Genomic DNA, 25,023 nt, shown 5'->3' on the forward strand with positions numbered 1-25,023 from the left:
ATCCGTTTACAGACAGGATTTGAGAGGCTGATGCTGTTGGTGCTGTTATGTGATTGCTGTTGGCAATTCTGACGTCTCTCCTCTATTCTCCAGTGCAGCACAAGGGGCTGTTTGCACATATAGTTGTTCTTGTGGGGGAGGTGTGCTAGCTCAGCTTTTGGCTGGTGCCTCCTAAGCGTTGGAAGCTTCAGGTTGCATTTCTAATTACTGAAGGCCAGCTAAGGGTAGGCAGAGGCATGAAGTCACTGTTTACCAGCTTATTATGGAGTCCCTTATTCAGTCCAGAAAAATAATGAATGCATTACTGATGGAAACTGCTCTGTGGAAAATGGAGTTGGTAGTGAATCCAGATGTCCTCCCTCACTGGGAATGTACTTAGAAACCCTTGAGAATGTTTGTTTGTTTAACAACTTGACTTTGGCTTGTTTATATTCTCTATCTTCCCAAATCACTTAATTTGCTCTCTTCCAAGCAAGCCAGATAAAAGTAATAGGATCAGATACTGTGACTGCAGAACTCATTTTCTACACTGTGAACCTATGGAACCTTCACTTATGAAAATCTCAAGCAGGATATAAATAACAGAGATGTAATTTCTCATGGCTATGTTCCTCTAGGAACAATGCCAGCTTGTGTAGTATATAAAGAAACTGGTCAAAAAATAGGAAGGTGTAAAAAGCTAAGGCAATATTTTTTCAAAACCCAAAGGTAGGCAGCAAGTGACAATGGCATACTGTAGGTGTCTGCATGCATTTCTTCTAGCTGTAAGTCTAACAGTAACACCTGAACTTGTAAAGAGTGCTGTCCTGAAGCACCTCGGAACTGCCTGCATCTTCCTGCTAAAAAGAAAGAAAAGCAGGAGCGCTTTTCTCATGTTTCTCAGGCTAATCCATGAGACTGATCCATCCACAGAGTTCCTTTATGTACTTACTCAGCAAAGTGCTTCAGCCACCGATGGGGGATAGGAGGATGAGGGTCTGTGAATGCAAGAACACCCAAGAGCTGTATGCCAGCAGCACAGCATGCTCCAACAACGGCCACAAAAGGCTCAATTTGCCTCAATTTTTATAAAAATTATTTTGAGTCCAGGTTGGAGTGTAATAGAAGCTGTCTTTAACCCGAAGCACTGTGTTCTGGGCTGTGTGAGCTCAGCTGGGCACATCAGCCGATGCGCTGGGGCTGTGCAGTGCTGCCATTCCCTCGTGGTCCCCGGCCCCTCGGTAGGGCTGTCCTCTATTGCACGCAGTGCTATGTGAGGAATGTGGGCAATGTTTTCACCCACATGCCTGTCATTTTCCATCCTCAATCACAGAATGGCCCGGGTTGGAAGGAACCCCAAGGATGATGAAACTCCAGCACCCCCTGCCACATGCAGGGCCACCAACCTCCATATTTCACAGCAGCCCAGGCTGCCCAGGGCCCCATCCAACCTGGCCTTGAACACCTACAGGGATGGACGGGGATCCACAGCCTCTCTGGGCAGCTGTTCCAGCACCTCACCACTCTCACAGCAAAGAACTTCCCTCTGACATCCAACCTAAATCTCCCCTCTCTCAACTTCAAACCATTTCCCGTTGTCCTGCTGTTATCAACCCTTTCCAAGAGTTGATTCCCCTCCTGTTTGTAGGCTCCCTTTAGGTAATGAAGGCTGCAATGAGCTCACCTCGCAGCCTTCTTTTCTCCAGGCTGAACAAGCCCAGCTCCCTCAGCCTGTCTTAGTAGGGAGGTGCTCCGTCCCCTGATGGCTCCTCTGGACCCTCTCCAACAGCTCCCTGTTTTTCTTGTTCTGGGGGCTCCAGACCAGGACACAATACTCAAGACGCAAACTGCTGTATTAGGCCCACAGAGCAGTAGTATTTTATGGTGGCACTTCTGAAATGGCTTTTTTGGTGACTTTCCTGTCACGCTGTGCACACGAGGCCGTGCAGGAGCTGGGTGCTGCTGTGTGGCCCTGCCACGTGCCCAGCGCAGCACACGGAGCAGCTCCAGCACGGCGCTCAGGCTTCAGCTTGTTCCTCCTGGTCCGGCGCAAACCGCGCTGGAAACAAAAGAGGACCTGAGGAAACGCGCAGCTCGTTCTGCGTTTCAAGCGCACACTCGTACAGCCGCAGTCCTTCGCACCCGCTGCTCCCAGCCCCGCCGCACGGCGGCCAGCCCCGACCCGAGCCCGGCCCAACTCCGCCGCCCCGCCCCGCGGTGAAGGCGCTGCCCGACGGCTCGGAGCCAATGGGGGGCGGCGGCGACGCCCCTCCCGCGCCGTGCCTCCGGGCGGAGCCGCGGCCGTGAAGAGCTGGGCGGCTGCGCGGGGCCGGAGCGGCTGCAGTCGGATCGCGGCCATGGAGCGAGGTTACCTGCGGCCCTTCGCGCACTTCGGCACTCAGGCCATCCACGCCGGCCAGGAGCCCGAGCAGTGGCGTTCGGGCGCCTTGGTGCCGCCGGTCTCGCTCTCCACCACGTTCAAGCAGCAGGCGCCCGGCGAGCACGCGGTGAGTGCGGGCGGGGCCGCGCGGGGTCGGAACGCGGCTCCGGGTTGATCCGGACCGCGCTCCCCGGCGGGGTCTGCGGGCGGAGAGCGCTGCGCTGGGCTCGGAGAGGGCGATTTCATCAGCCGTGCCGGGACGGACCGGCCGCCCCCTGCCGGGCTCGGCGCCGCCAGCTGCGGGGTGGGAGCCGGGAGCGGGGATCCGCTGCGCGCGGTCAGCGTGCGGCCGGCGTGTGGGACATCCTGGCTTAGCCCGTGTGTCACCGAGGAGCCGCTGAGATAAAAGGTGCCGTGATGTGCATCGCGCCGTGCCACGTGCCTTTCGCACATCTCGTGGATGCTTTGTGCAGCTCTCTTGAACTCTGTGATACCACATTCAACTTTGCCATTAGACCCGAGCAGAGTACTTGCTCGTTTGCCCAGATTTTGTAAGAGGCCACTTCCGTTGGCCTTCCAGATCAAGTAAATATTCCATTGCATTTTATAAAGCACCGTCAGCGTTTACACTGAACGGTTGTACTTTGTGGAGTACTGTGTCCGGGTCTGGAGCCCCCAGAACAAGAAAGACAGGGAGCTGTTGGAGAGGGTCCAGAGGAGAGCCACGAAGATGGTCAGGGGACTGGAGCAGCTCCTCTATGAAGACAGGCTGAGGGAGCTGGGCTTGTTCAGCCTGGAGAAGAGAAGCTGCGGGGTGACCTCATTGCAGCCTTCAGTACCTAAAGGGAGCCTACAGACAGGAGGGGAGTCAGCTCTTGGAAAGGGGAGATAACAGCAGGACAACGGGAAATGGTTTGAAGTTGAGGGAGGGGAGATTTAGGTTGGATGTCAGGGGAAATTCTTTACAGAGAGAGTGGTGAGGTGCTGGAACAGCTTCCCAGAGAGGCTGTGGATGCCCCGTCCATCCCTGGAGGCGTTCAAGGCCAGGTTGGATGGGACCTTGTATTAAATGTGGAGGTTGGTGACCCTGCATGTGGCGGGGGTTGGAGATGCATGATCCTTGGGGTGCCTTCCAACCCTGGCCGTTCTGTGATTCTGTTGTGAGGTTTCTGATGGCCACAATGCGTGTGTGAGGGAAGTAACACCGATGTGCAGCTCACAAAGCAGCGTTTCTTCCAGATCTCAGGGCAGGATGTTACACTTTGCTGCTTGGCAGTTGGAATTTGCCTTGTGATCTCTGATGCTGTGTGGAATCACTTGGGAAGAGCAGCACTTTGGGTAGTTAAGAGTAGGTGCTGAAGGTCACGGGGAAGTCATGCAGTGCTGTGTGTCGATGCCACGGCGGTCCTGCAGGAAGCTCAGTGAGATTCCTGAACGTGATGAGATTGTCATTAAACAGAATTCCTGTAGGCATGCAAATCCCAAGATGGTCCTCCAGATTCCTGGGACGTTGCGGCACATGTGCATGTTCTTGTTGTTGTTGATTTTTTGGTCATTATTCATATAAAGCTGTTGTGCAGAAAGGTAGACCTTGGCATGGTCACGTGCCAGGGAAACATTTGAGCTTCTGAGAACTTTGTATCTGGTGCAGATAGGCACTTGTTGGTGCCCTATTGCATTCTTCCAGCAGAGCATTGTGGAGATAAGGTGTGCCACTCTGGTAGGAGCTGTGTCCCAACAGGACCTTCTCTCCAGAAGTGGCCAGAGGTGGGTATCTATGAAAAACAGGAGAACCTGGATAGGCACGGGCCCTCCCCTGGTGTTCTTCTAGGAACCATCCTCAGGTGAGGGATGTCCATCACAGGCTTGGAAGACACTTTGGAGTCATTTCATTTCTGGTCTTGAGTACATAAGCATTTCTGGCAGCCGCTCAGGTGATCACAAGTTGTCGTTCCAGTGTTATTTCATGGGTATGTGATCAAGCTCAGACTACACAATTTTGGGTCTGACAGGCACAGGCTGCTTCCTGTGGAGTCACCGGAGCGGAGGGTGCTTGTCCTTGCATTGGGCTGGGCCCTAGGCATCCCAGTGCAGTTTGGGGTGAATAATTTGCTTTCAGGTTCATCAACTCAAAACAATGTAATTAGCATCTGCTTGGATAATTGCTACAACAAGGCAGTTAATCAGAGAGCAGTGTTGCTGTCTAGAACAAAGATTCTTCAAAGAATAGGGAATTTGTTCTTCACTCCTTGGGATACAGGCTGTGTTTTAGCCAATCAGCAGCGGCCTAGATTTTAATGAATTAAAGCTTTAGTTTAAATTGTCTGACACTTAAACGTGCTGTGGTCTCACAGCTCTGAGCTGTAAAGCACTGTGAGCTTCTTGCTCCAGGGTCACAGCACAAACTGTGTCAGTATCTTTTCAGTATCTCAAGGGGCTGTAAGAAGGAGGGGGACAGTCTCGTGAGCAGGGTCTGTTGTGATAGGACAAGGGGAAGTGGTGTCACACTAGAAGAGATTTAGATTGGATATAAGGAAGAAGTTCTTTACGCTAAGGGGGGTGAGGCACTGGCACGGGATCCCAGAAAGGCAATGGTGCCCCATCCCTGCAGACACCCAAGGTCAGGGGATGGAATCTGAGCACCTACGGAGCTGTGGGTGTCCCTGTTTGTTGAGAGGGAGTGGGACCAGATGGCTTTTAAAGGGTTGTTCCAACTTAAACAGTTCTGTGGTGCTATGATTCTGTGAAAGTCTGCACTGTCTAAATTCAGGTAAAGCTCAAGAAAATGTCTTGTCATGGCTTGTGGGGGTTTAACAGCAAGTAGGAACTCACAGCGTAGGAAGGATGGAACCCAGTTGGATGTTGGGTGAACAGCTTGGCCCAGCCAGAAAGGCAGCCCACTGTCACTGGAGAAGGTGAGTGTGTGACCTCGGTGCCAAGAGTGACAACCTGTTAAGAAATCCAGAAATGTTACTGTCAGAGCATTCTCACTGCTTCCTCTGAAGTTAAATTTGTTTCTTCCCTTCATGACAGGGTTATGATTACAGCCGGTGTGGAAACCCTACCCGAACCTGCCTGGAGAAGGCTGTGGCTGTGCTGGATGGAGCGAAATACTGTAAGCAATTTGTGCTTTCCTTGAGCAGGTTGGCAGCATGTGCATCTTGTGATGGTGGTTGCAGTAGCTGTAACCTGGGGAGATGAGGACAGTGGGCTGCCAGCAGCAGTGGCTAGTGATGGCTAGCAATGGGCAGAGCTGCTCTGCATTTCTCCCCCAGGGCAGCCCAGCTCAATCTCTAGTCCTTGTACAAAGCCTTTGCTTCTTACTTTGTTTAGTGCCTAACACATCTCCTGTTATGAACTCATCCTTGTATTGCAGCACTGAGTGTGGTGATGTGAGGGTGAGCTGGGCAGCAGCTGCTGCAATGCTCATGGAGGGTCACACCTTGTATACTTCCAGTGAAGCTGCTTAGAGAGGGAGGCAGCACAGGTGAGGGTGATACAACAGGTTCACTTCAGAAGCGAAGTAAAGAAAGCAAAGGCAAGTTTGACAGGTTTGTATCTTATTAAAATATGATCTCTCTGCCCCTCTTTTCTTTTTTAGCTTTGGCCTATGCTTCTGGCTTAGCTGCTACTTTGAATATTACTCACCTATTAAAGGCAGGAGATACAATTATCTGTATGGATGATGTCTATGGAGGTAAGTAAGATGCAAGTGTGTTTTTGATCGTCGTTCCTGATTAAATGTATCTATTGGCGTTTCTCGTGAACTTTCTGGATTGAAATCACTTTTCTTCAAAACCCTTTCACTTCATGAGAAGACAGAATTCTCCTCTCCGAGTTTGGTGTTAGAAATTCAGACATTGAAAGACTGCTGCACAGTGTGAATGCTTCACTAGCTAGTAATGTATGCTACAGTGAGGGGAAAATAGTGATATCCTAGCTTTGCACAGACTTATTGGCAGTCCAACACTGCACAGCTTTCCAGCTTGCTTTTTTATGCCGTTCCTTTCCTGGGCTTGACCCTGTACCAACCAGTGTTCAGGCTGGACTGTTTCAGAAAACTGTACTGTTGTCTTCCCTGAACACCCAGTTTTGTATCTACTCTGGCTGTGTCTTCTGAATGCAGTCCACTATTAGGCTGTGAACGTGCATAAGCTTTTTGCTCCAGATACCTTCTCTGCTAGCTTTTCTTAATGTTGTAGCTCTAGTTTGGGCCTGAGTTTTGTAAGAATCCTTGATTAGGATAGAAGTTCTGTGTGTGCTAGATCAACTGAGCTTGTAGTAATCAGGGTTGTAAGAAAAATGCTAAAAATGTGTATGTATCAAAGGGTTGATGCAGTGCACTATTATTAAGAGTGTGTAAGACTGCTGCAGGTCTTCTCTGTGGGTTGTGTTTGTGGAATTTGCAGCCCGTGTGACAATTTCCTATGCTTGAATAAGCTTCCAACAATATGAGAGAATACAGGGTATAGTTTACTGTAGAAATACAAATAGTTTATTGTAGAAATACAAGTACTTTCTGGAAAAACGAAATCACTCATGCAGTGTTTGGATAGAATCAAGTCCTGCAAATCCTGTGCTGCTATGACAAGACGGCAGCTGCCGTCTTGTCGTAAGTGAATAAATGTTAAATAACCTTGGCAGAAGACCCAGTGAATTAATTTTTAACCCAAGCAGTCAATATGTTGTATGTCTATTGTTTAACGGTCTGTCTGAGGGTGGGAATGTCATACAGAGGGATCTGGGCAGGCTGAGGGCAATGTTTGAGCTGCAACACCATCCAGTCTGCCCAGGGGGTGGGGGTGTGGGGTCAACATCCCTGGGTGTTTGGAGCCGTGGGGATGTGGAACTGAGGGATGTGGGCATGGGGGGGTGGGCTGGGGGTGGGCTGGGGAGCTGAGAGGGCTTTTCCAACCAGAATGGTTCTGTGATCGGGTAGTTGGTGCTTTTTCCTGCCTTAAGCTCTTTGCTCAAAAGCTTTGAAGACAAGAAGGAGGAATCTCTGTATTCTGTTCCTTACTGCATTATTATTCAATGGAAGTATGAGAAAACAGCAGCTTCCTCTTGATTCTTCTCCCAGGTTTTTGATTAGGCTTGTTAAATAGAAGGAAGACCTTGAATGTGCGAGGTAGAAAAAAGTTACTGTAACTGGGGTGGAGGAAAGGTGATATAAAGACTGGAACAGCGCGTAGCAAAGCGCTGGGAGAAAAGTGAGAAGCGGGCAAACTAAATGGGGCTGTAGGTCACAGTCTGCTGTGTGTTTATGTGACTGAACTCTGCAATGCAAATCCATTGTTTGACACAGCAGAAGAGGAGCAAAAGGCAGAAATACTGCATACAGTGTGTTCTAGGGGAGTGAGGTTCAGTGGGAGGAGGCAGGAGCTCAAGGCTGACCATGGATGCATGTTTTGGGCTGCAGCCAAAGCGCTTCGTTTGTTTCATTTTCCAACTGGAAAAAAGCAGCTGCTAAATGGAAGTGCTTCTTAATTTGTGTGATTCCACCTTCCCGTGGTGGGGATTACTTTTCCATGATGTTTAAAAACACAGCAATCTTCAGAATTCTTAGAAGTTACAATGTAGTGATCTGCCATTTGTAGTGTACAGCATGGAAGTGTGAAGTCTTGACTTCCGTGGGTGCAAACAAGAGGCTGGAGATCAGTGAAGGAAACTTGATAAAGTTGTTTCACTCTGTGTCTCTGTCTTTTCCTTTTCTAAAGGTACAAACAGATACTTCCAGCAAATAGCTGTGAAAATGGGTTTAAAAGTAATTTTTGTGGACTGTACAAAATTGAAATGCCTGGAAGCTGCAATTACACCTGAGACTAAGGTACGGGAGAGAGAAATTGCTGAGCTTACCTGCTTAATGTCCTTAAATAACTTTATTGATGCTACTGCTGGATGGGGTGTACATGAAAAGGTTTTGGTGTTGGAAAGGCTCAGGAATGGTCTCTGTGGGAAGGGGTCGGGGCACAGCTGCAATGGGACCATCACAGTGCAGAGCTGAGCCTGGCACTGAGGTCAGCGGTGCCTCTGAGAGCAAAGGCAGTGGGGGGAGAGAGGAGGGGAAAAACAGTAGGAAACAGCAGAGGGAACACCAAGATCATGCAGCAGGTGCTCCATCACACGAAGGAGAGAAGTTGCCCTTTGGACAGTGGGGAGGAAAGTTGTTTAATTGGCAGTAACTTCAACTAGCTTTCCCCAAGTTGCCCGTGATAGCAGTTGGTGGTTGGTCTGCCTGTCCGTTGTGACCCATGAGCATTCTCATTTGAGCCTTGAGTGTCTGCCTGTTTCCTAGGCTGACAGTGCAGGGATTGTAACTGGCCCTATGATGGGCTTTTATTTACTGTATAAAGTAAAACAAATGCAGTGCCTGGACTTTTACTTTCTGAAGTCTCCAGGAAGCATTGAAAAATCGGACAATTTCCAAGTGCTTTAAGATTAGAAATAGGAGAACATCCCTAAGCAATAAGGGTTTGTTCAGAGAAATGTGTTGTCTTCTCCTATTGAGGAGGAGAAAGAAGCCTTGTCCAACACCTGTGTTACTGTTCAAAGTCTAGATAGCTTTTTTTCTTCTTTGGGGAGGGGGAGTAGTTAGTGCCATTGTAAGCATGATATGAAAATGGATAAGCAGTGCTTTGGAACAGTAACAGTTTCTCTTGGGCTTGAAGGTTTTCTTCTGGTTGTGTCAGGCATTCTTCAGATGCAAAACACTTACATTTCCAGACGGTTTGATGCTCTTCTCACGTGCCAGTTGTCCTAGGGGAGGATGCTGTCTCTCCCAAGAAGTCCCACCTTTCTTCGAATCATAGAAAGGATCATCAAGATCATCAAGTCCAACCACAACCTAACCATACTACCTAACTCTAACAACCCTCTGCTAAATCATTAAGTCATTAAATCATCTTTAGTAGTCACACCTGATTTTCACTCCGCAAACCTGCATCAGGAGCTGATACTCCACAAGATAACCTTTAAAAGCACTGACAACTTCTGAATTGCTTCTTAAAGTAAATACATACTATTTGTGATGGTGGAACTGATAGCAGTAAAATTGTCCCATATGATACAGATGGTGATGTTAAATGGTGGTAACAGTACCTTGTGTTTATTTGTGAAGACAGAAGCCTGGCTATTCCTGCTCTGGTAGGTTTTTAGATGGGTACCTTTAAAAAATGCATAAAAGATGGGAAAGGTTTGCTTTTGGCACTGTGTAGTGCATGTCTTGTCACCAGCACTGTAGATGACGTTTTGCAGTGTTGTGTTACTACAGCTTGTTTGGATTGAAACGCCCACAAACCCCACACTGAAGGTCATTGATATTCAGGGCTGTGCTGACTTGGTCCATAAGCACAAAGATATTCTGCTGGCAGTAGACAACAGTTTTATGTCTGCATGTTTCCAGGTAAGTGCTCGCTTTCTTTGTAATTACCCCAGCGTTTCAGTGTCTTCAAAGATGCCTTTTTGATGGGGAACTGTGGTTTTGACACAGTACTGTAAAATTGCCTCTAAATACAAGCAATGCACTACTTCTTTATGATTTAGCAGAGATGGCATGCAGAATATTTTATAGCTAGCTGTATACCAGTATGACACCAACAAAAGCAACGTAGCTCACAGGTTGAGTAAACGTGCTTATGCAAAAAGTAAGAAAGTAAGTTGAGCCACTGGGAGGAAGGCTTCTCTGTCATTCGTATGTCTTGTGTTTTGTGGATCTAGCTGATGGGAACCCTAATAGGCCTATTCAAAAATGGACTGTTTTCCATCTTTGCCTTTTTTCTACCAATTCTTTTGCATACGCTGCTTAGGATCTGTTTTGAACCATTTGATATTCCAAAAAGGAAGTGGAGAGAAGGGTTAAATGAAGCAGAAGATTTTAACTGTGTCTTTCAGGTGTTAAAGTTAACTTTTACATCAATATTCTGATGAACAGATGGCTTAGGTTTGTGATTTTTTTATTTTTATTTTTTACCTTGGACAACTTGTACAACTTTTCTGCTTTTATAACTAGAATGCAGGAAGTAAAGGCAATTTTAAAACTCTAAAACTGCTTCTAAATAATGAACTTCCAAGTCTTGTTCATCTTAACATGGGCTAGAAGTATCTTCATGTATTTCCCTGGAGATCAAACAAATCTCTCATATTTTAGGTCTACAGAGAACTTTTTGAGTGCAAGTAAGGACAGTGTCTTTATTTTTTATTAAGGACACTGAGATCATTATAAATTAAGAGAGCTCTACAGGAGGTGTTAATGCTTAGCTAGAGCAGCTCTTCAGCTTGTCTTGCATATACCAAAGATTTTAGTTTCTTATCCTTTTATTTATTTTACTGTTGAAAGATGTGTGTGAAAGGAGAAAAGTCAGCATCTGTGTATGTAAGCTAGTTAATGTATATTTTATTGGATTGGTCCTCAGAGAGAGTCAGTAATGATTAAGCCCAGTAAGCATAATAGGTAATGTCTTTAAACTCCTCCAGACTCCTGAGCATACTAAGAAAATCGTAATTTTACAGTGATTTATATAGTAATATTGAGTATAAAAGGCACTGGTGTTTATGCTACCGTTCTCTTGGCTGTGCAATGGGAATGCACATTATCCATGTTCCTGCAGTAGACTTACGTGCTTAAGCTGACAGCAGCACTCTTTTATTCTAAATCTGCTTGCTGTGTCCCCTTTTAATGTATTAGTACTCTCCAGTCTTTATAATCTGTTTATATTATACATATAAAGTCCTTTACTTAGGCACTGATGGAAAAAAAAAGTTCATAACTTCTTGCCCAGTGTAGTCTTGGTTTGCCTCTGGCCTGAACGAAGCTCCTGGGCAGAAAGCTGAGCACACCAGGGAAGGGAGACTTGGCAAACAGCACCTTTTGTGCTTTCCTCAGGTGTTCAGCAGTCCTTGCAGTGCAGTAGCAGCAATGTGGGTTTCTGGAGAACTGAGAAGATCTCTGCTTAGCGTGGAGGCCTTCCTTTTCTAAGGAGACAGGCGTAAGGCAGCATTGCTTAGCCCTGCCTCAGCTAAGCAACACAACTGGTTTTTCTTTCATAAGTATGAACTTGTGGAGTAGGTAAGACACACTTGTTTCATTCAGATTTGTCTCATTTTTTTTTTTTTTAGCGTCCTTTGTCCCTGGGAGCTGACATCTGTATGTATTCTGCAACCAAGTACATGAACGGTGAGTGCCTGGGTTCAACACAACTCAGGCTGTTATGTAAAAGCCATTTAAAAGTTACTGGAGAGCCTTTCTGCTCTCATCTCTTGTACCACTTCCATGTCTCACGGATGCTTTGAAGCTCCCTTTTGCCATGGATAAATCCATAGGTAGTAGCTGTTGCTATTAGCACCAACAAGCGACGTTGTGCAAACACAGTTTGCACTGTGATGGAGTCCAGATGGTTTGCTTTAATGAGAAGAACAAATCCACAAGATCAGAGTCTTTTTTTCGAACTTGGGCTCTTGCCAAGCTCAGCTGGTCTGACAGTGTCCCAAATGGAACACTCTTGAGCAAGGAGAGGCCAAAAGTGGCTTTTGGAAATGCACCGTGCACACGCACTGAGCCATAAAACCAAAAGTGAGCCTTCAGTATGAGATAGCTGCTGGAAATGATACCAAAGTTCAAGGCAGGTTTTACGTGACAGTGCTGGAGCCTGTTCAGAAGCACATTTGCTGTGTTGTTTCCCAAACAATCCAGAGTAAGAGGTAGCCCAGCTGTAACAGCTGTGCTGTGAGCACGTGTCTGCTGGTGGTGCAGACTGAAGTGGAAGTTTTCTGCTTGGCTGCTGCTCGGTGGGAGCTCGCTGATGGCTGAACGAAGTCCTGCTTCTTGTCAGCTCACTGCAGCAGGCTGTGGGACCTGGGGTACGAGCACGGTGTGCATCAGAGCGTGTTGCTGACCCTCACTTCAGATCACGTGGAAACCTGCTTGTGTTCCATGTGACAGCACAGCAAGGGCAGCTGTAGCAGTGAGAAGGAATCCAGTGTATTGCCAAGATGGGACTGTCTTAGCACCAAGACTGGGAAAAGAGAGGGTTTGTGGAGAACCCCAGGGTAGATAAAGAGGCTAACTTTGTTCTTCTGTTCTTGCGTTTTTAGGGCACAGCGATGTTGTAATGGGGCTCGTTTCAGTAAATCGTGATGATCTGTACGAAAGGCTCAAATTCTTACAAGGCTGTAAGTAGTAACTATAGGAAATAACTTTAAATGCATTGTATTCTGATGTACCAGCTGGTGCTACGAAGCATATGCATGCACACAAGTATGTGGCACATCTGGAAAGCATCAGATGCAGAGCAGCTCCAATGTGCAGTGCCTGCAGTTACACGGGGCATGGCTCTTTGCCAGGTCTCACTTCAGGTTAGGCTTAAGTCTGTGGCAGAAAGAGCTTAGACTTTTCCTAGATTTACCTGACTTCACTCACAAAAAGGTTTGCAAGCCTCAACATATTTAGTTAAGTTTGTCTAATTCATGCTAAAACTGTATTTGATTTTTTAAAAAAACTATCATCTGATGTGAGTTTTAATGATTTGACTGCCTCTTAATTGTAATGAATAAATTTCTATGCAGTGTCCTCTCTACTACAGAAGGAGTAAAGGTACACTGTACCTAATAAACTCCGTGCACAAGTCTTCAGTGTGTTATTTTATCTCACTAATTGGCTTCCCATGTGTGTGGAACGAGAGCAGCAGATCACATCAGACGTCTTTACTCGTGTCTTGTCGTATCTTAAGAACTTTGGGAAATTTCACTGAAACAAAGAAACAAACAGAAAAGCAACAACAAAACCCCTCTTTGTTTCATGTGTGGTTTTGTGTTTCAATTCCCACAGCTCTGGGAGCCATTCCATCTCCCTTTGACTGCTACCTGTGCAACCGGGGTTTGAAGACTCTGCAGCTGCGGATGAACCAACACTTCCACAATGCTTTGGCTGTGGGTCGATTCCTTGAGTCAAATCCCCGAGTGGAGAAAGTCGTTTACCCTGGTAGGTTGGCAGGACTGCAGAGCAGGTCGTGTCCTGGAGCGAGGCAGGGTTTGGGTGCTGCACTGCTACGTGCCACTCGTGCAGCCTTCACGTCTGATGACTCGTGGTTAGGTGTCTTGGCAATGGGCTTCGCATTCCTTCCCGTCAGAGGGATATTTGATGTAGCTCAGGGTGAGCTGCTGTACTCTTTGATGCGATGGTAATTAACTGACAGCAGCTCCTTCGTATTTCAGGATTGCCTTCCCACCCTCAGCACGAGCTGGTCAAGCGGCAGTGCACTGGCTGTCCTGGGATGCTGTCGTTTTACATTAAAGGAAATCTCAAACATGCTACCATCTTTCTGAAGAGCATAAAGGTAAATGATGGTAAATACACTCTACCTCAAAGTGAACTGAATCTGTCCTTCTGAACGTGATGATGGAAGCAAGGGTTTTTTCTTGGGGCAGGGAGAGTCTTCCTCTGTACTGTTAAAGCTCGTAATTTATTTTGGGTGTAGCCATCTCTAAATAATAGATTGCGCATAAATTAGACACTAATGAGAGGGAAGAAAAGGATATTTCAGCTCATTTGAGGTGTCTGTTTACACAATGTGATGTAACATCTCCAGGTTAGCCCAGGTGCTGCTTCTAACCAAGAGCTGGCCTTTTGTAATTGGCTCCAGTGTTTGAAGGCAGGGTGGCTGGTGCAATACTATTGTTATATTTCAAAGCACTTGTCAGGCTGTTTTTCAAAATGCTAAATGAACCTTCAGACACAAGGAATGAGTAGAAAAACCAGTGCAGCCTTATGGGAAGAATCTTAATTTCCATCCCTGCTCCCCACCATCAAATTTGCCATCTGGCAGCTTGGAAAACCTAGGTGTTACATGTGAAAATAGATGTGTGGTGCTGGTGGTGGAAGAAGAATCTGTAAGGGCAGGTTATCTTCACTTAAACCTTAACTGAAGTTTTTTGGATGTGAGTTTGGCTTTGTTGAGGCAGCCTGCTCTGCCCTTCCTCAGAGCAGAATGAAAGCTCTTGGTGCCCAGGCAGGCTCTGTGCCCTAATGTTGTTTATCTTCTCTCCTGCTCTGCTGGCTGTGCTGTGCCACAAGGGACTAATCCTGAGTTACGTTTGCTCAGCATGGGCATATTTCAGTTTTGCATCTGCAGTTCTTCAGAGCTGTTTCAAAGTGAAGTCTGTTTCAAATCTTAATGGCTCTTAACTACTAAGAGTCATTTTCTTCTTTATTATAGCTAATACTTCTTAAAATACAGAAGTTACTGTCGAAAACCCTAGGGAAAAATGACAAGTACTAAAAATGGAAGTTCCTTTTACTTTTGCTGTCTACTTCTAAGCATTCATAAACTTAAGCTTTCTGTGTTAACTTCTGTTTACTGTTTCCCTGTAGGTGTTCACGCTGGCTGAGAGCCTGGGAGGATATGAAAGCTTAGCAGAGCTTCCGTAAGTCATTCTTCATCTTAACAATGCTAAAAAAGCTGCAGAGTAACAAAATTCCCGAACTATTTTTGTGAGAGTTCTAAAATGTTCTCGTATACAAAGCTAAGATGGATTGCATACAATTGTCATCCAGGAATAGCGTGTTGTGTAACACAAAAACCAGTGACTTCTCCAGAAATGAATGACTTCTGTGAAAATAGGAAGGTAGACTGGTGTGAGCTGGGTGTGCAGACCTTTGGCTGTGCAGATGTCTTCATTGCTGCAAGCGCTGGGGTTGAGACCTGGAGGTTCCACCTCCCTGCCCAGGCTCTGGACGTTGGTCACCCATCTGTTGGGTGCAGCTGCAGCTCTTTTCTGCTGTGAGATTCTTCCAGAATCACCTGTTACAAAAATCTCAACAGCAAACGTGTCAAAAGGGGAGGAAAAAGGGCGTGTGGTTTAAATAGTGTACATGTCTCTGTCCTGTCAAAGCTAAACTGTTCTGCACTTGTGGTCTCTGCACCTGTGCGAAATGGCACTGCCCACTTGCATTCAGTAGGCTCTCCTGAATGCACTGTGGAGAGAGAAGAAGTAGTGGGAGCTGCCCATGGGAGCTGCCCCAGGGCAGTGCTGGGGAGGTGCAGTGACTGCAGAGATGGCTCCGAGTGCTGTGCACCTGTCTACTCGACTGGCTCTCCTGGCTCTAGCTGGACCTGCATTTTAAGCAAATATCCAAGCATATTCATCAACATTTGCTTTTCCATTTCCTCAAAACCACTCTAAGGTGCCACTGGCCACGGCTGGAATTTCCTACTAGCTCTTGGCTCTGCTGAGCGAATCATTCCAGAAGCACTGTGCATTTTAGCAACACCTTTACACTGCTTTCAGCAATACTACTGCTGATACTTTCCTCACTTTGTGTTTTAGTTGGGAGACTTAGCCACCATTTGATATTATGGTAACGATTCCAAGGAGTCAGGGTGATTTAGAATAAGTAGAATTGAGTGGATTTGTCTACACTGCCATTCTAGTTGCTTACACAAGAGGGCACGTTCAGTACACTGCTCTGAACCGAGCCTGTCTGCATGCCAGGCAGACTTGGGAGGGATTTTAGTAGTACTGCTAGGTTAAAGGTTACTAGTAGGATTCTTCTGTAATTAAACTGTTTTATTGAGGTCTGATTTGCTCATCAAAAAAATGCATGGGAAGTTAGGACTAAAGATCTGTTAAGTCATTTCAGTTTCTCATTTTAGAATAAGTGTGCATCTTTAAACACTTAAGCAGTCAAAAGGTAATTGCCAAGTACTGGATATCAGTAGCTGAGCATATAGGAAAAGCAGCTTCTTAGCTTCCTTCATAGCTGGGAAGAGTGCTCTTCCACTTGCATGGCACAGTGTGTCAGGTGATCTGAGGAACCAGAAGTGAAAAACACACATCAGGGGACTTCATGCTGGAGGTGGTACATGTAAACCTTTTCCCACATGCTTAAAATAGAGCTTTTAGGTACTGCTTACCAGAAACTTTAACATAGGTCTGGAAGGAAGAGAGAAAGTTCTTCTCAATTGCAGTTCCAGATTATTAAGTCTCCACTTCTTACTCACTGTTCTTTGGAAGCGCTGCCCTGACGTTCTGGGAGATGGAAGCCACTGCCTTCACCATGGTTGACATAAGGTCAACTTATGACAAAATGTTTCGGTCTATGGTTATCCAGCAGGTGGCATGTAAAAGGTGTAAAGTCTTCCTGGAACTACAGGGAATGCTGGCAGGTGGTCAATTTCCTTGATTTTTTCCCAGTAAAAATAACGTATCTTAGAAACAAATCTGCTTTTTTTCTTTTTCTTGCAGGGCTGTCATGACTCATGCTTCAGTGCCTAAAGAAGATAGAGAAGCTCTTGGAATCAGTGATACATTAATTCGCCTGTCGATTGGTTTGGAAGATGAAGAAGATTTACTGGAAGACCTAGATCAAGCTCTGAAAGCTGCAGTAAGTTGGTTGTGAACTTAGTGCCATCACTCTAAAAAGGATTTGCTCTCTAGTCCTCTGCCTTTGTCACTAATCATGTGTGAACTCTTCTATCGTCTATCCCGAGCCTCAGGAATAAGTTAATGAAGTGATGCAACTAGCAACTGTCTCCTCATAATTCTTGCTTCACTTGACTTTGAAGTTACTCAGAAATGTACTTTATGGAGCGCATGTAAACATTTGCAGCAGCTTGAGTCAGCCTGAATGGAGACCCATTAGTCGTCGGAGTGCTTGGCAGGAGTGCTTGCACTTCCAGTTTGTCATGTCATGTGTCAGAGAGCATGGTGGCACTGGGGGAGTAAAAAGCGAGTGTGAATTCTGCACCAGTTGTAGGAGATGTATAGCAGTTTGATGTGCTGTACAGACAGGAAAGTATTATTTTTCTCTAATTGGTGGTATGGACTGCCTGTAGCAATTAGCATCGGAAACTACATGTTTCTATGTGCCAGCACAGCTGATGAAGAAAATCTAGTGTTTAAATGTATCCTACTTATGCAAAAGAATTAAAAAAAAAAAAAAAAAAAAAAGGTGCCTGGTCAATGTAGGTGCACAGCCTAATTATCTCACATTTCTCCTCGTTGTAGGTCCCAGACCCTAAAGCTCTGAAATGACAACTGAAACCTGAAGTTGGAAGTTAGATGTTGAAGCATCTAAAGAAGATGATGCAGAAAATCAAATTGCTAACATTTTTCTTTGCTGTACCTTTGAGAACTGAAATCTATTCAATCAAACTCTGGATTTCTGGGGAGTTGTCACTTTGTAGTGCCATGCTATTCTGGTTGTACACTGCTGCGCACATTGATATGAATCCTGTGCTGTTCTGTGTGTCCATTTCTGCTGTGCTGTAATCCTCTGTCTTTGGGATTGCTGGGTCAGTAACTTGTGTTTGAGAGCAGCCATGAGACACACTCAGGAATATTATCATGATTTTCTCTCTAGGGAGATGGATGTTTCTGATTTGCCTTACTAATGCTTTAGGGGTTTAGCTCAGTGTGATTTGTTTCTTCTCTTTGGGATGCAAAATTGTGTTCTTCTCATCTCTTCTAATCCAAGAGTTTAACCTCAATATTGCTGATAACATTTAGATATTTTTTTTTAATGAGCTTTTGAAATCTGGATTAGTAATTTTTCACCTCATGAGATTGTATGAAATACTGAAGCAAAATTCAATACCTGGTAAACAGTGGTAACTTTATAAAGGTGATTCTCTGACTTAAAAAAAATAATAAAATAAATCTAATTGTGCTAATATTTAGTTTTTAGAATTAGGATCGTTCTGATTAAAATACACTTTGAATCTCTCTGACATTCTTGTTGTGATATTTGGATACGCTGCTTGCATTCTGGATCAATTGATAAAGTGACCCTCCATCCGTTTAAATTCTTTTAAAGGAAAATGACATCATTGATGGACACTGGAACAGGCTGCCCAAGGAGGCTGTGGATGCCCCATCCCTGCAGGCATTCAAGGCCAGGCTGGATGTGGCTCTGGGCAGCCTGGGCTGCTGGTTGGCGACCTGCACACAGCAGGGGGTTGGGACTGATGAGTGCTGTGGTTATTTTGTCAAGAAATAGGAATTGTGATGTGTAACAGCTTACCATGCTAACTGCAGTGCTTTCCTTTGGGTAGGAGAGCGACTCACAGAAGGGCACCTATTTGCAGATGAGGGCTGTGCTGCATGGAGCTGCTGCTGTGGCCTTTGGCAGCATCCACACTAGGCTCAGACCCACCAGCTTTCTGAGCCAGCTTTCTCAGCCAGGCCTGGGCTGTGCTTTTTCTTCTCTTTCATTTTCCTAATGGGAGCTGATAGGAAATGCTGCTTGATGACTTCTCTCTCATCAGCTGTTCAAAAGCGAGAAGTTTAGATGAAACACATTCATTTGCGTCTTAGCCCTACAAGTGTTAATTATGATTCATTCTCAGCTAACCTGTCTGGAAGGAGAGTGAGACATCGCAGATAGCTGTCCATTGACTTTTGCAGGATAAAATTGCTACTGAGCTGTCAGGATACACCTATATTTGACCCTAAGCATAAAAGCATTATTTGACATTATGACATTAATTTCAAGGGAAGGACTTGAGCAAATAATTCTTTTTATATGTAACTATGGGTACAGCTTTGTAAGTATTGATCTGCTTCGGTACCTGGAAGACAGAAGATACAGCTGTGGTGGATTATTCACTCTTTTCCTTTTGCTCTATGTTGTTGTGCTTTGGCAGTGACGAGGAGAGCAAGCACTCCCCTTCTTTTTTCTTTTCATGACGCCGTAACTGAAAAAGACATGAGGCTGGCTTGCACAGAAGTGGTTTTTGCTTCTCAAGAAGTGGTCACAGTATGGAGACAACAGTGTTTCTTTGGCTGTCTTTCATATATATTTAAAAAAAGAAGTGTTGAGGTGCCCCCAGGTGGAGCCTGGCACGGGCTGTGCTCTGTGTGCCAATGTTCTCATGGCTGCAGTCTGCCGATGCCACTGGCCAGCCAGGGCCTTTCCCCAGCCCTCCTGCAAATGCCTCCGTCGTAGAATCTTTACCTCTTCTCATCTGCTTAAACTGGAGAACATAATTAGCTTCCCAACTGCCAGCTCTGAGGCCTCTGAGGTGAGGATGGAGGAAACCATCACGTGTATTTCACCGTGGAAATTTCTGCAATGGGTTTGTCTCAGAATAAATTACTCCTGGCACTGTAAATGACACAGAACCTGGTGCAAGTGCTGAGACCAGGTAAGCGATAAACGTGATAACGGTGGGATACTGTCAGCAAATGAGAATGCTTTGAGACAGGCAAAATAAGTGAGGGTGTCTAACAAACGCTCCAGCAGGGCTCCCTCTGGACTTCAGTGGGTGAATCGTGGTCTGTCCAGTGTTTCACAGAACATTCTCTCTGAAGGTAAAAGGGCGACTTTCATCCTCTGATTAGATTTTGGACATGTGGCTTCAGATTGCATTACACTTCAAGGGAAAGTTCTTCTTTTATGTTGGGCCCCAGATTGCACTCCTACTGAAGAGAAATTACATTTGCTCCCCAGAAAATGATTGTATAGAGCTTGGCCCTAGGAACAAGGACAATTAGAGAGCATCTGGGCAGAGGAGACGAGCGCTGCAGAATGGCCTAATGGCATTAGGAGCGAAGTGAGCCATACGAGGTGCTCCAGGGGGACCTGTCCTGCCCTGCTGCCCGTGCTCCTGCACAGCATTCAGTGCTGGGGCAGGGAGAGGAGCCCACAGCTCCTGTACTCCCTCCCAGCCCCGGATTCCCCAAACTTGACCTCTTTTAGTGCTTTTTGGCCGCTGTCATATTTGCAGTGTTTTGATGGAGGGCTTTTTTGTTTTCCAGCCGCAGCGCAGCCAAGAGCCGCAGCACATTACTCAGAACAGTTCTTAGAAACTCCAAGCTTTTACTTACAGGAAAGTTGCCGTAATTGAAATCTGCTATTTGTCAGAATTATATAAACTAATATATGTAGAAAACGTCAAGTGCATACTTTCCATCTCGATGATGCTGCTCAGTGAGTGCAGGCCCTGGCAGCCCCACCGACCCCTTGCACACAGCGCTGCAGGTCGGGGCAGGCACAGGGCTGCCATGCAGCATCCTGCATGCTCACTGCTGCCATGGGCGTTTGCTCCAGCAAGGCGACTGCAGTCCTGCGTTAGCACAGCTTGCTCATCGCTGCAGCCCTGCCTTTGGGGAGCACTAGAATGAGTATGAGGCCAAGAAGCGCTTCATCATTATTTTACCCTCTGTCGCGCGTGGCGGCTGACTTACAAGTGCCATTTTCACTTCTTTTTGTCAGCTCCCTTTGGGTAAACATCCTCCCATGTCCTGCTCAAAGGTTGTGCAGCATGGGATGGCAGCAGGAGGCTGTTGCTCGGCCGCAGCTCAGCAAACCCACACCACAGGCACCAGCTGAGGGACCCTGAGCTCAGTGGGCTCAGGTGCTGCTCGGGGTGAGCGTGGGATTGGAGCTGCGTCCCCATCCCATTGCGTGGAACCCTGCAATGCTGTGGCAGTGTTCAGAGTGGAAGGAAGTCAAGTGTGAGGGATAGAGTACCTGATCTATCAGCAGCAAGCATTCATTCGCCTGCAGAAGTGTGGTCCTTGAGAGAGTGAATATGAAAGAACTGAAACTGGAACAGGCTGCCCAAGGAGGCTGTGGATGCCCCATCCCTGCAGGCATCCAAGGCCAGGCTGGATGTGGCTCTGGGCAGCCTGGGCTGCTGGTTGGCGACCTGCACACAGCAGGGGGTTGGGACTGGATGAGCACTGTGGGCCTTTGCAACCCAGGCCATTCTATGAAGTGATGACCAGGGACATTTATAGCCTTCTGAAATCAGAGAGGATTCTGCCATTTCCTCTCATTCTTTTAATAGCTTGGGCCAATAGAAATGTAGAGTGAATGTGGAGCGATGAACAAGCTGCTCATAAAAAGTCTACAGTTGCGCATCTGCTTTGCTATCTAGAATTACTGAAGCAGCTGAAGAGAAGGACTCGGGTTGGTTTCCTCCTGGGCTGTGTCCCCGCAGCACTGCAGCTCCTTGGCTGGTTTGTAAATTACCAGACCTCCTGAATGGGAAGATCTGCATCTTTCTCAAGACTGCAGTTATTAAAACTATGGAAATTTTTTAAAGTGTATTTCCGAACTCTTTGTTGGATCCAAAATCTTTAATTTTCTGAGGAGCACAAGAAAATGCAGATGAGAGGTTCTCTGAGAAATGGGGCACCTTTGCTCCCTATGCCAGGTTGTAAATCCAGGTCAGAGCTGCATTCTACCTATTAAGAATGCGATGTGCTTCTGGCAGCAGCAATATTTATTCAAGTCCCAGCAGCACAGTGTTCAGACTGTCGTCTGCAGCCAGGACCGAATCCTGTCTGTCTCTCAGACGTACGTTGCTGTGAACTGCTTCATGTAACTGCCCACAATCGATTTATTTGGGTTTGCACAACCCTCACCCAGTAAAACAGTGCTGCTGCAGCCTGCCCTGTGCAGCTGAGGCTTTTGTGCTGCACCAGTAAAGTCACTGCAGATTCATCTTTGGCAGAGGAGCTGGAAAGGATCCTCGTGGCTCCCATATAAGGAATAGGAACATTCCTATTGCTCACAGCCCCCTGGTCTGATTAAAAGCCTCATTTAATGAGCAGGTGAGGTCAGCCCCACCACACAACCTCAGCAGAGCCTCATCGCATTCTTGTTGCTTCTGGACGTGCAATTTGTGTGTGAGAGGTTGGCAGGGTTTCCTTGTGATATGTGGGCAAAGCATCTCCTTGCAGCCCAGCCCCAAGGAATGGGAGCACACTGGGGCTGGAGAGCTTCCCTCCTTGCTGGCTGGGAAGCTGCATAGTTAATGTTTGTGATATTTGCGTGTTTGTCCGTATTTCCAAGGCATCTGCTGGGTTCTCACCATGGCACCACGAGTGACACAGTAATTACTGCTTGAAGTTGGCTTTGAAAACTTCATACGTTTCACAAAAGGAATACTGGATTTCCAAAGAATGGAACAAAATTCCATTTCACATGGGAGTATTTCCCAAGAGAGCGTGTCACAGGCTCTGAGAATGAAGAAAATCTTTATATTTAGATTATATTAATCATTTCTCTCTTCTCCTCTTTTGAGCTTCCATGAGGACAGATGAACGTAAAAGGAATTCTTCCACTCGGATCCATGGAGAAGAGCAGAAACAGACCCGCCGGAGGCACGGCAGTGCTGTCTGTTCCCAGGCTCCATGTCAGGATTTGTGTGCTTACTTCTGGAGAGTGATTGCAGCCAGCAGCAAATTCACAGCTCGTCTCAGCAATGTGTCAAGACGGGAAATGGGAAGCTCAGATATAAAATTCAGAAGGTTTGAGATATGAAAACAAACATTTGCCTGAAGTGTGAACTATCTTAGGAAGTTCAAATTGGGATGCTTCTGCTCTAAGCAAAATAGAAAAGAGGGTGATTACAGATGGAAGCAAGTTAGAGAACATCTTAAGGACACGCAAAAACAATCAAATATCCCAAATCTGAAAAGCTTTCCCAGATTCCCAGTATTTTGCTCACTGATAGCGTGCTGCCTTTCAGATGGGAGCTGCTCCGCTCAGACTCACTGTGTCACCCCTCAGGTTCAGCTTCTGAGGCAGCTGAGGTCTTCTGCAGGTTCAGCTTGGAGTCTGTATCTGCCCACTGCTCTCATGACATAGCAGCTGAATGATGATCAGTGCAAGGTGGCCTGGCTCCACAGCTGCCTCTCTCTGCTTCCTTCTGCAGCCTCCGTGTCACCCATGTCTCACATGCCGCAACCTCACATGAAAAATGAAGCTACAGAGCTTTGTGACTTAACTCCGTTAAATCCCTTTTATTCTTTCATCTCTGAAATGCACACTGTGTTATTATTAAATGTCTGTTCTAAGCTGCTGAGCTTCCCTTATGCCAAACACAAAGCAGCTGCATCTTCCTTTCAGCAGCAGAAGGTGCCATGCATGCTGTGTGTGTTCCCTCTGCTTACTGCTTCTGCTTAGCACCTTCAGCTCACCTCTTTGCTTCCACAGAAACTGTCTCACTCCTCTCCCCTTAAGAACTGCCTTCCCCAAAGAAATCCATTATTGTCTAAAGGGACACAAAAGTCAACCTGGGATGCTGAAACCCTCAGGCAAAGCTGCCTCCTTTTCTCTGTTCCTCCCTGCCTTTCCAGGGCTGCCCGTACCTGGAGAACTCTGCTGCTGTCCTCCCTCACCCATGGCTGTTAGCTGATGGTGCTGCCTTTTCCAAAGGCTTGTTTTGGTATAAGTTCAGTTCCTCATATCAAATCCTGCATGAGGGCTTCCACACCAAAAGCAATTTACTGAATTTCCCGGTGAAGTGACATCTTTGCAAGCAACCGCCACAGCTCTCTCGAGCAGATTGCTCCCTCCATCCAGCTCCATTCTCTCCATCCGGCTCAGATTTCCCAGTGCCCACCCCTCATTGCAGCAGGAAGGCTGCAGCCTTTGGTGCTTGTTGGTGTTCTTGGCCAAGTCTGGGGGCGTGGGGAGCCCACCCCATGGCAGGCACTGCTGTCCTGCTCCCATGTCCCTATGGCAGTGCATCCCACGCTGCCCTCAGCAGGTGACCCATCATTTTCAGAAGGGAAAACTCACTCCTCATCCCTAACCCTGATTTTTTTTTTATTTTTCTGTTTTTAATGAAAACCATTCTGAAGTCTATGTTTGGCTTTCTTTTTATCTTGGAGCAAACTTCATGCCAGCTGGATCACTGGGCCCAACATAATTCGTGAAAAATCCCTGGGGCTCAAACAAACAAATGCTTGCAAAGGATGCATTCTATTTACTCCATGTTAAATCCATCCTTCAAGGCCAAAAAACACCAAAGCCATCACCAGACTTAGAGCAGAGGAGGGCCCAGTGCTGCCCATGTGCAGCTCCCACATCCCACCCACAGCACAAAACTGTGCACACACCCATGGCAGCAGCACAGCCCGGTCCTGGTGGTGTTCATGTGGCCGTGTCTGCTTCTTGTAAGGAGTGTCACCACCCTGTCAGGAGCAGTGCCATCTGCTCCAGAGAGTGCTGTTTGCATCCATGTATGGATGTGTTTGTGCTGGGATCCTGATAATGAAATATGGGGATGCAGAGGGGATGACAGGTATGGCTTTTCACCAATTGTCAGCATTGCTGTGGGCAGGCAGTCTGTTAATGACCCAGTGAGAAGCGAGTTGCAGTGGTCCCATTTGTGAAGGGGACGGTGTGCTCCACTGGGAGGCTGAGAAGCAGGGAATGGGGCAGCAGCTCAGTGGTGGGGTGGTGGGGCAGTTGGAAGGGCCCTGGGATGGTGCCAGCCCTGCTCAGCTTTCAGAGAATTCACCAGATGTTCTGCTGGGTTTTGTTCTGAGAACAGCATTCATAGCGCCGAGTTGTGGTAAAAGAGAAGTGGCTGCTAGGAGATGGTTAGACTCCAGGAATTACAGAACCAAAGAACATCCTGACTTGGAAGGGACGCACATCGAGTCCAAACCCCAGCTCCGTGCACAGCTTCCCAAAACCCAAACCCCATGGCTGAGAGCGGTGTCCCAGTGATCCCTGAGCTCCAGCAGCTTGGGGCCGTGCCCACCACCCTCACCCCCACCTGACCCTCCTATGACACAGATCCACACTGTGCCCTCAGGCCCTGTTGCTGTCACACAGAGCAGAGCTCAGCGCTGCCTCTGCACTCCCTGTGAGGCTGTAGGGCCAGCATGAGGAGCTGTAGGGCCATAAGGAGCTGTAGGGCCATGAG

The 25,023-nt window shown here is 46.8% G+C and overlaps 1 protein-coding gene across 1 annotated transcript; it reads left to right on the forward strand.

Annotated features, from left to right (window-relative positions):
* The first annotated feature begins 2,244 nt into the window (after positions 1-2,244).
* CTH (cystathionine gamma-lyase) lies at positions 2,245-17,531 on the forward strand. Its single transcript, XM_085231658.1, has 12 exons — positions 2,245-2,486; positions 5,393-5,474; positions 5,961-6,056; positions 8,077-8,186; positions 9,630-9,761; positions 11,474-11,531; positions 12,449-12,526; positions 13,182-13,334; positions 13,568-13,689; positions 14,724-14,776; positions 16,598-16,736; positions 17,360-17,531. Exons 1-12 carry the CDS (start codon positions 2,337-2,339, stop codon positions 17,384-17,386), a joined length of 1,200 nt encoding a protein of 399 aa, XP_085087784.1. The 5' UTR covers positions 2,245-2,336; the 3' UTR covers positions 17,387-17,531.
* The last annotated feature ends 7,492 nt before the right edge of the window (positions 17,532-25,023 follow it).

This window comes from Meleagris gallopavo, chromosome 10 (genome assembly GCF_905368555.1).
Source record: "Meleagris gallopavo chromosome 10, MGAL_WU_HG_1.1, whole genome shotgun sequence".
NCBI lineage: Eukaryota > Metazoa > Chordata > Aves > Galliformes > Phasianidae > Meleagris > Meleagris gallopavo.

What these genes read in the sequence shown, in the direction of transcription:
- CTH (XM_085231658.1), top strand. Translation starts at nt 2,337, where the DNA reads ATGGAGCGAGGTTACCTGCGGCCCTTCGCGCACTTCGGCACTCAGGCC. An exon ending in TGCAACCAAGTACATGAACG is followed by an intron (nt 11,532 to 12,448) that starts GTGAGTGCCTGG and finishes TTGCGTTTTTAG; the next exon opens with GGCACAGCGATGTTGTAATG. An exon ending in GAAAGCTTAGCAGAGCTTCC is followed by an intron (nt 14,777 to 16,597) that starts GTAAGTCATTCT and finishes TTTTTCTTGCAG; the next exon opens with GGCTGTCATGACTCATGCTT.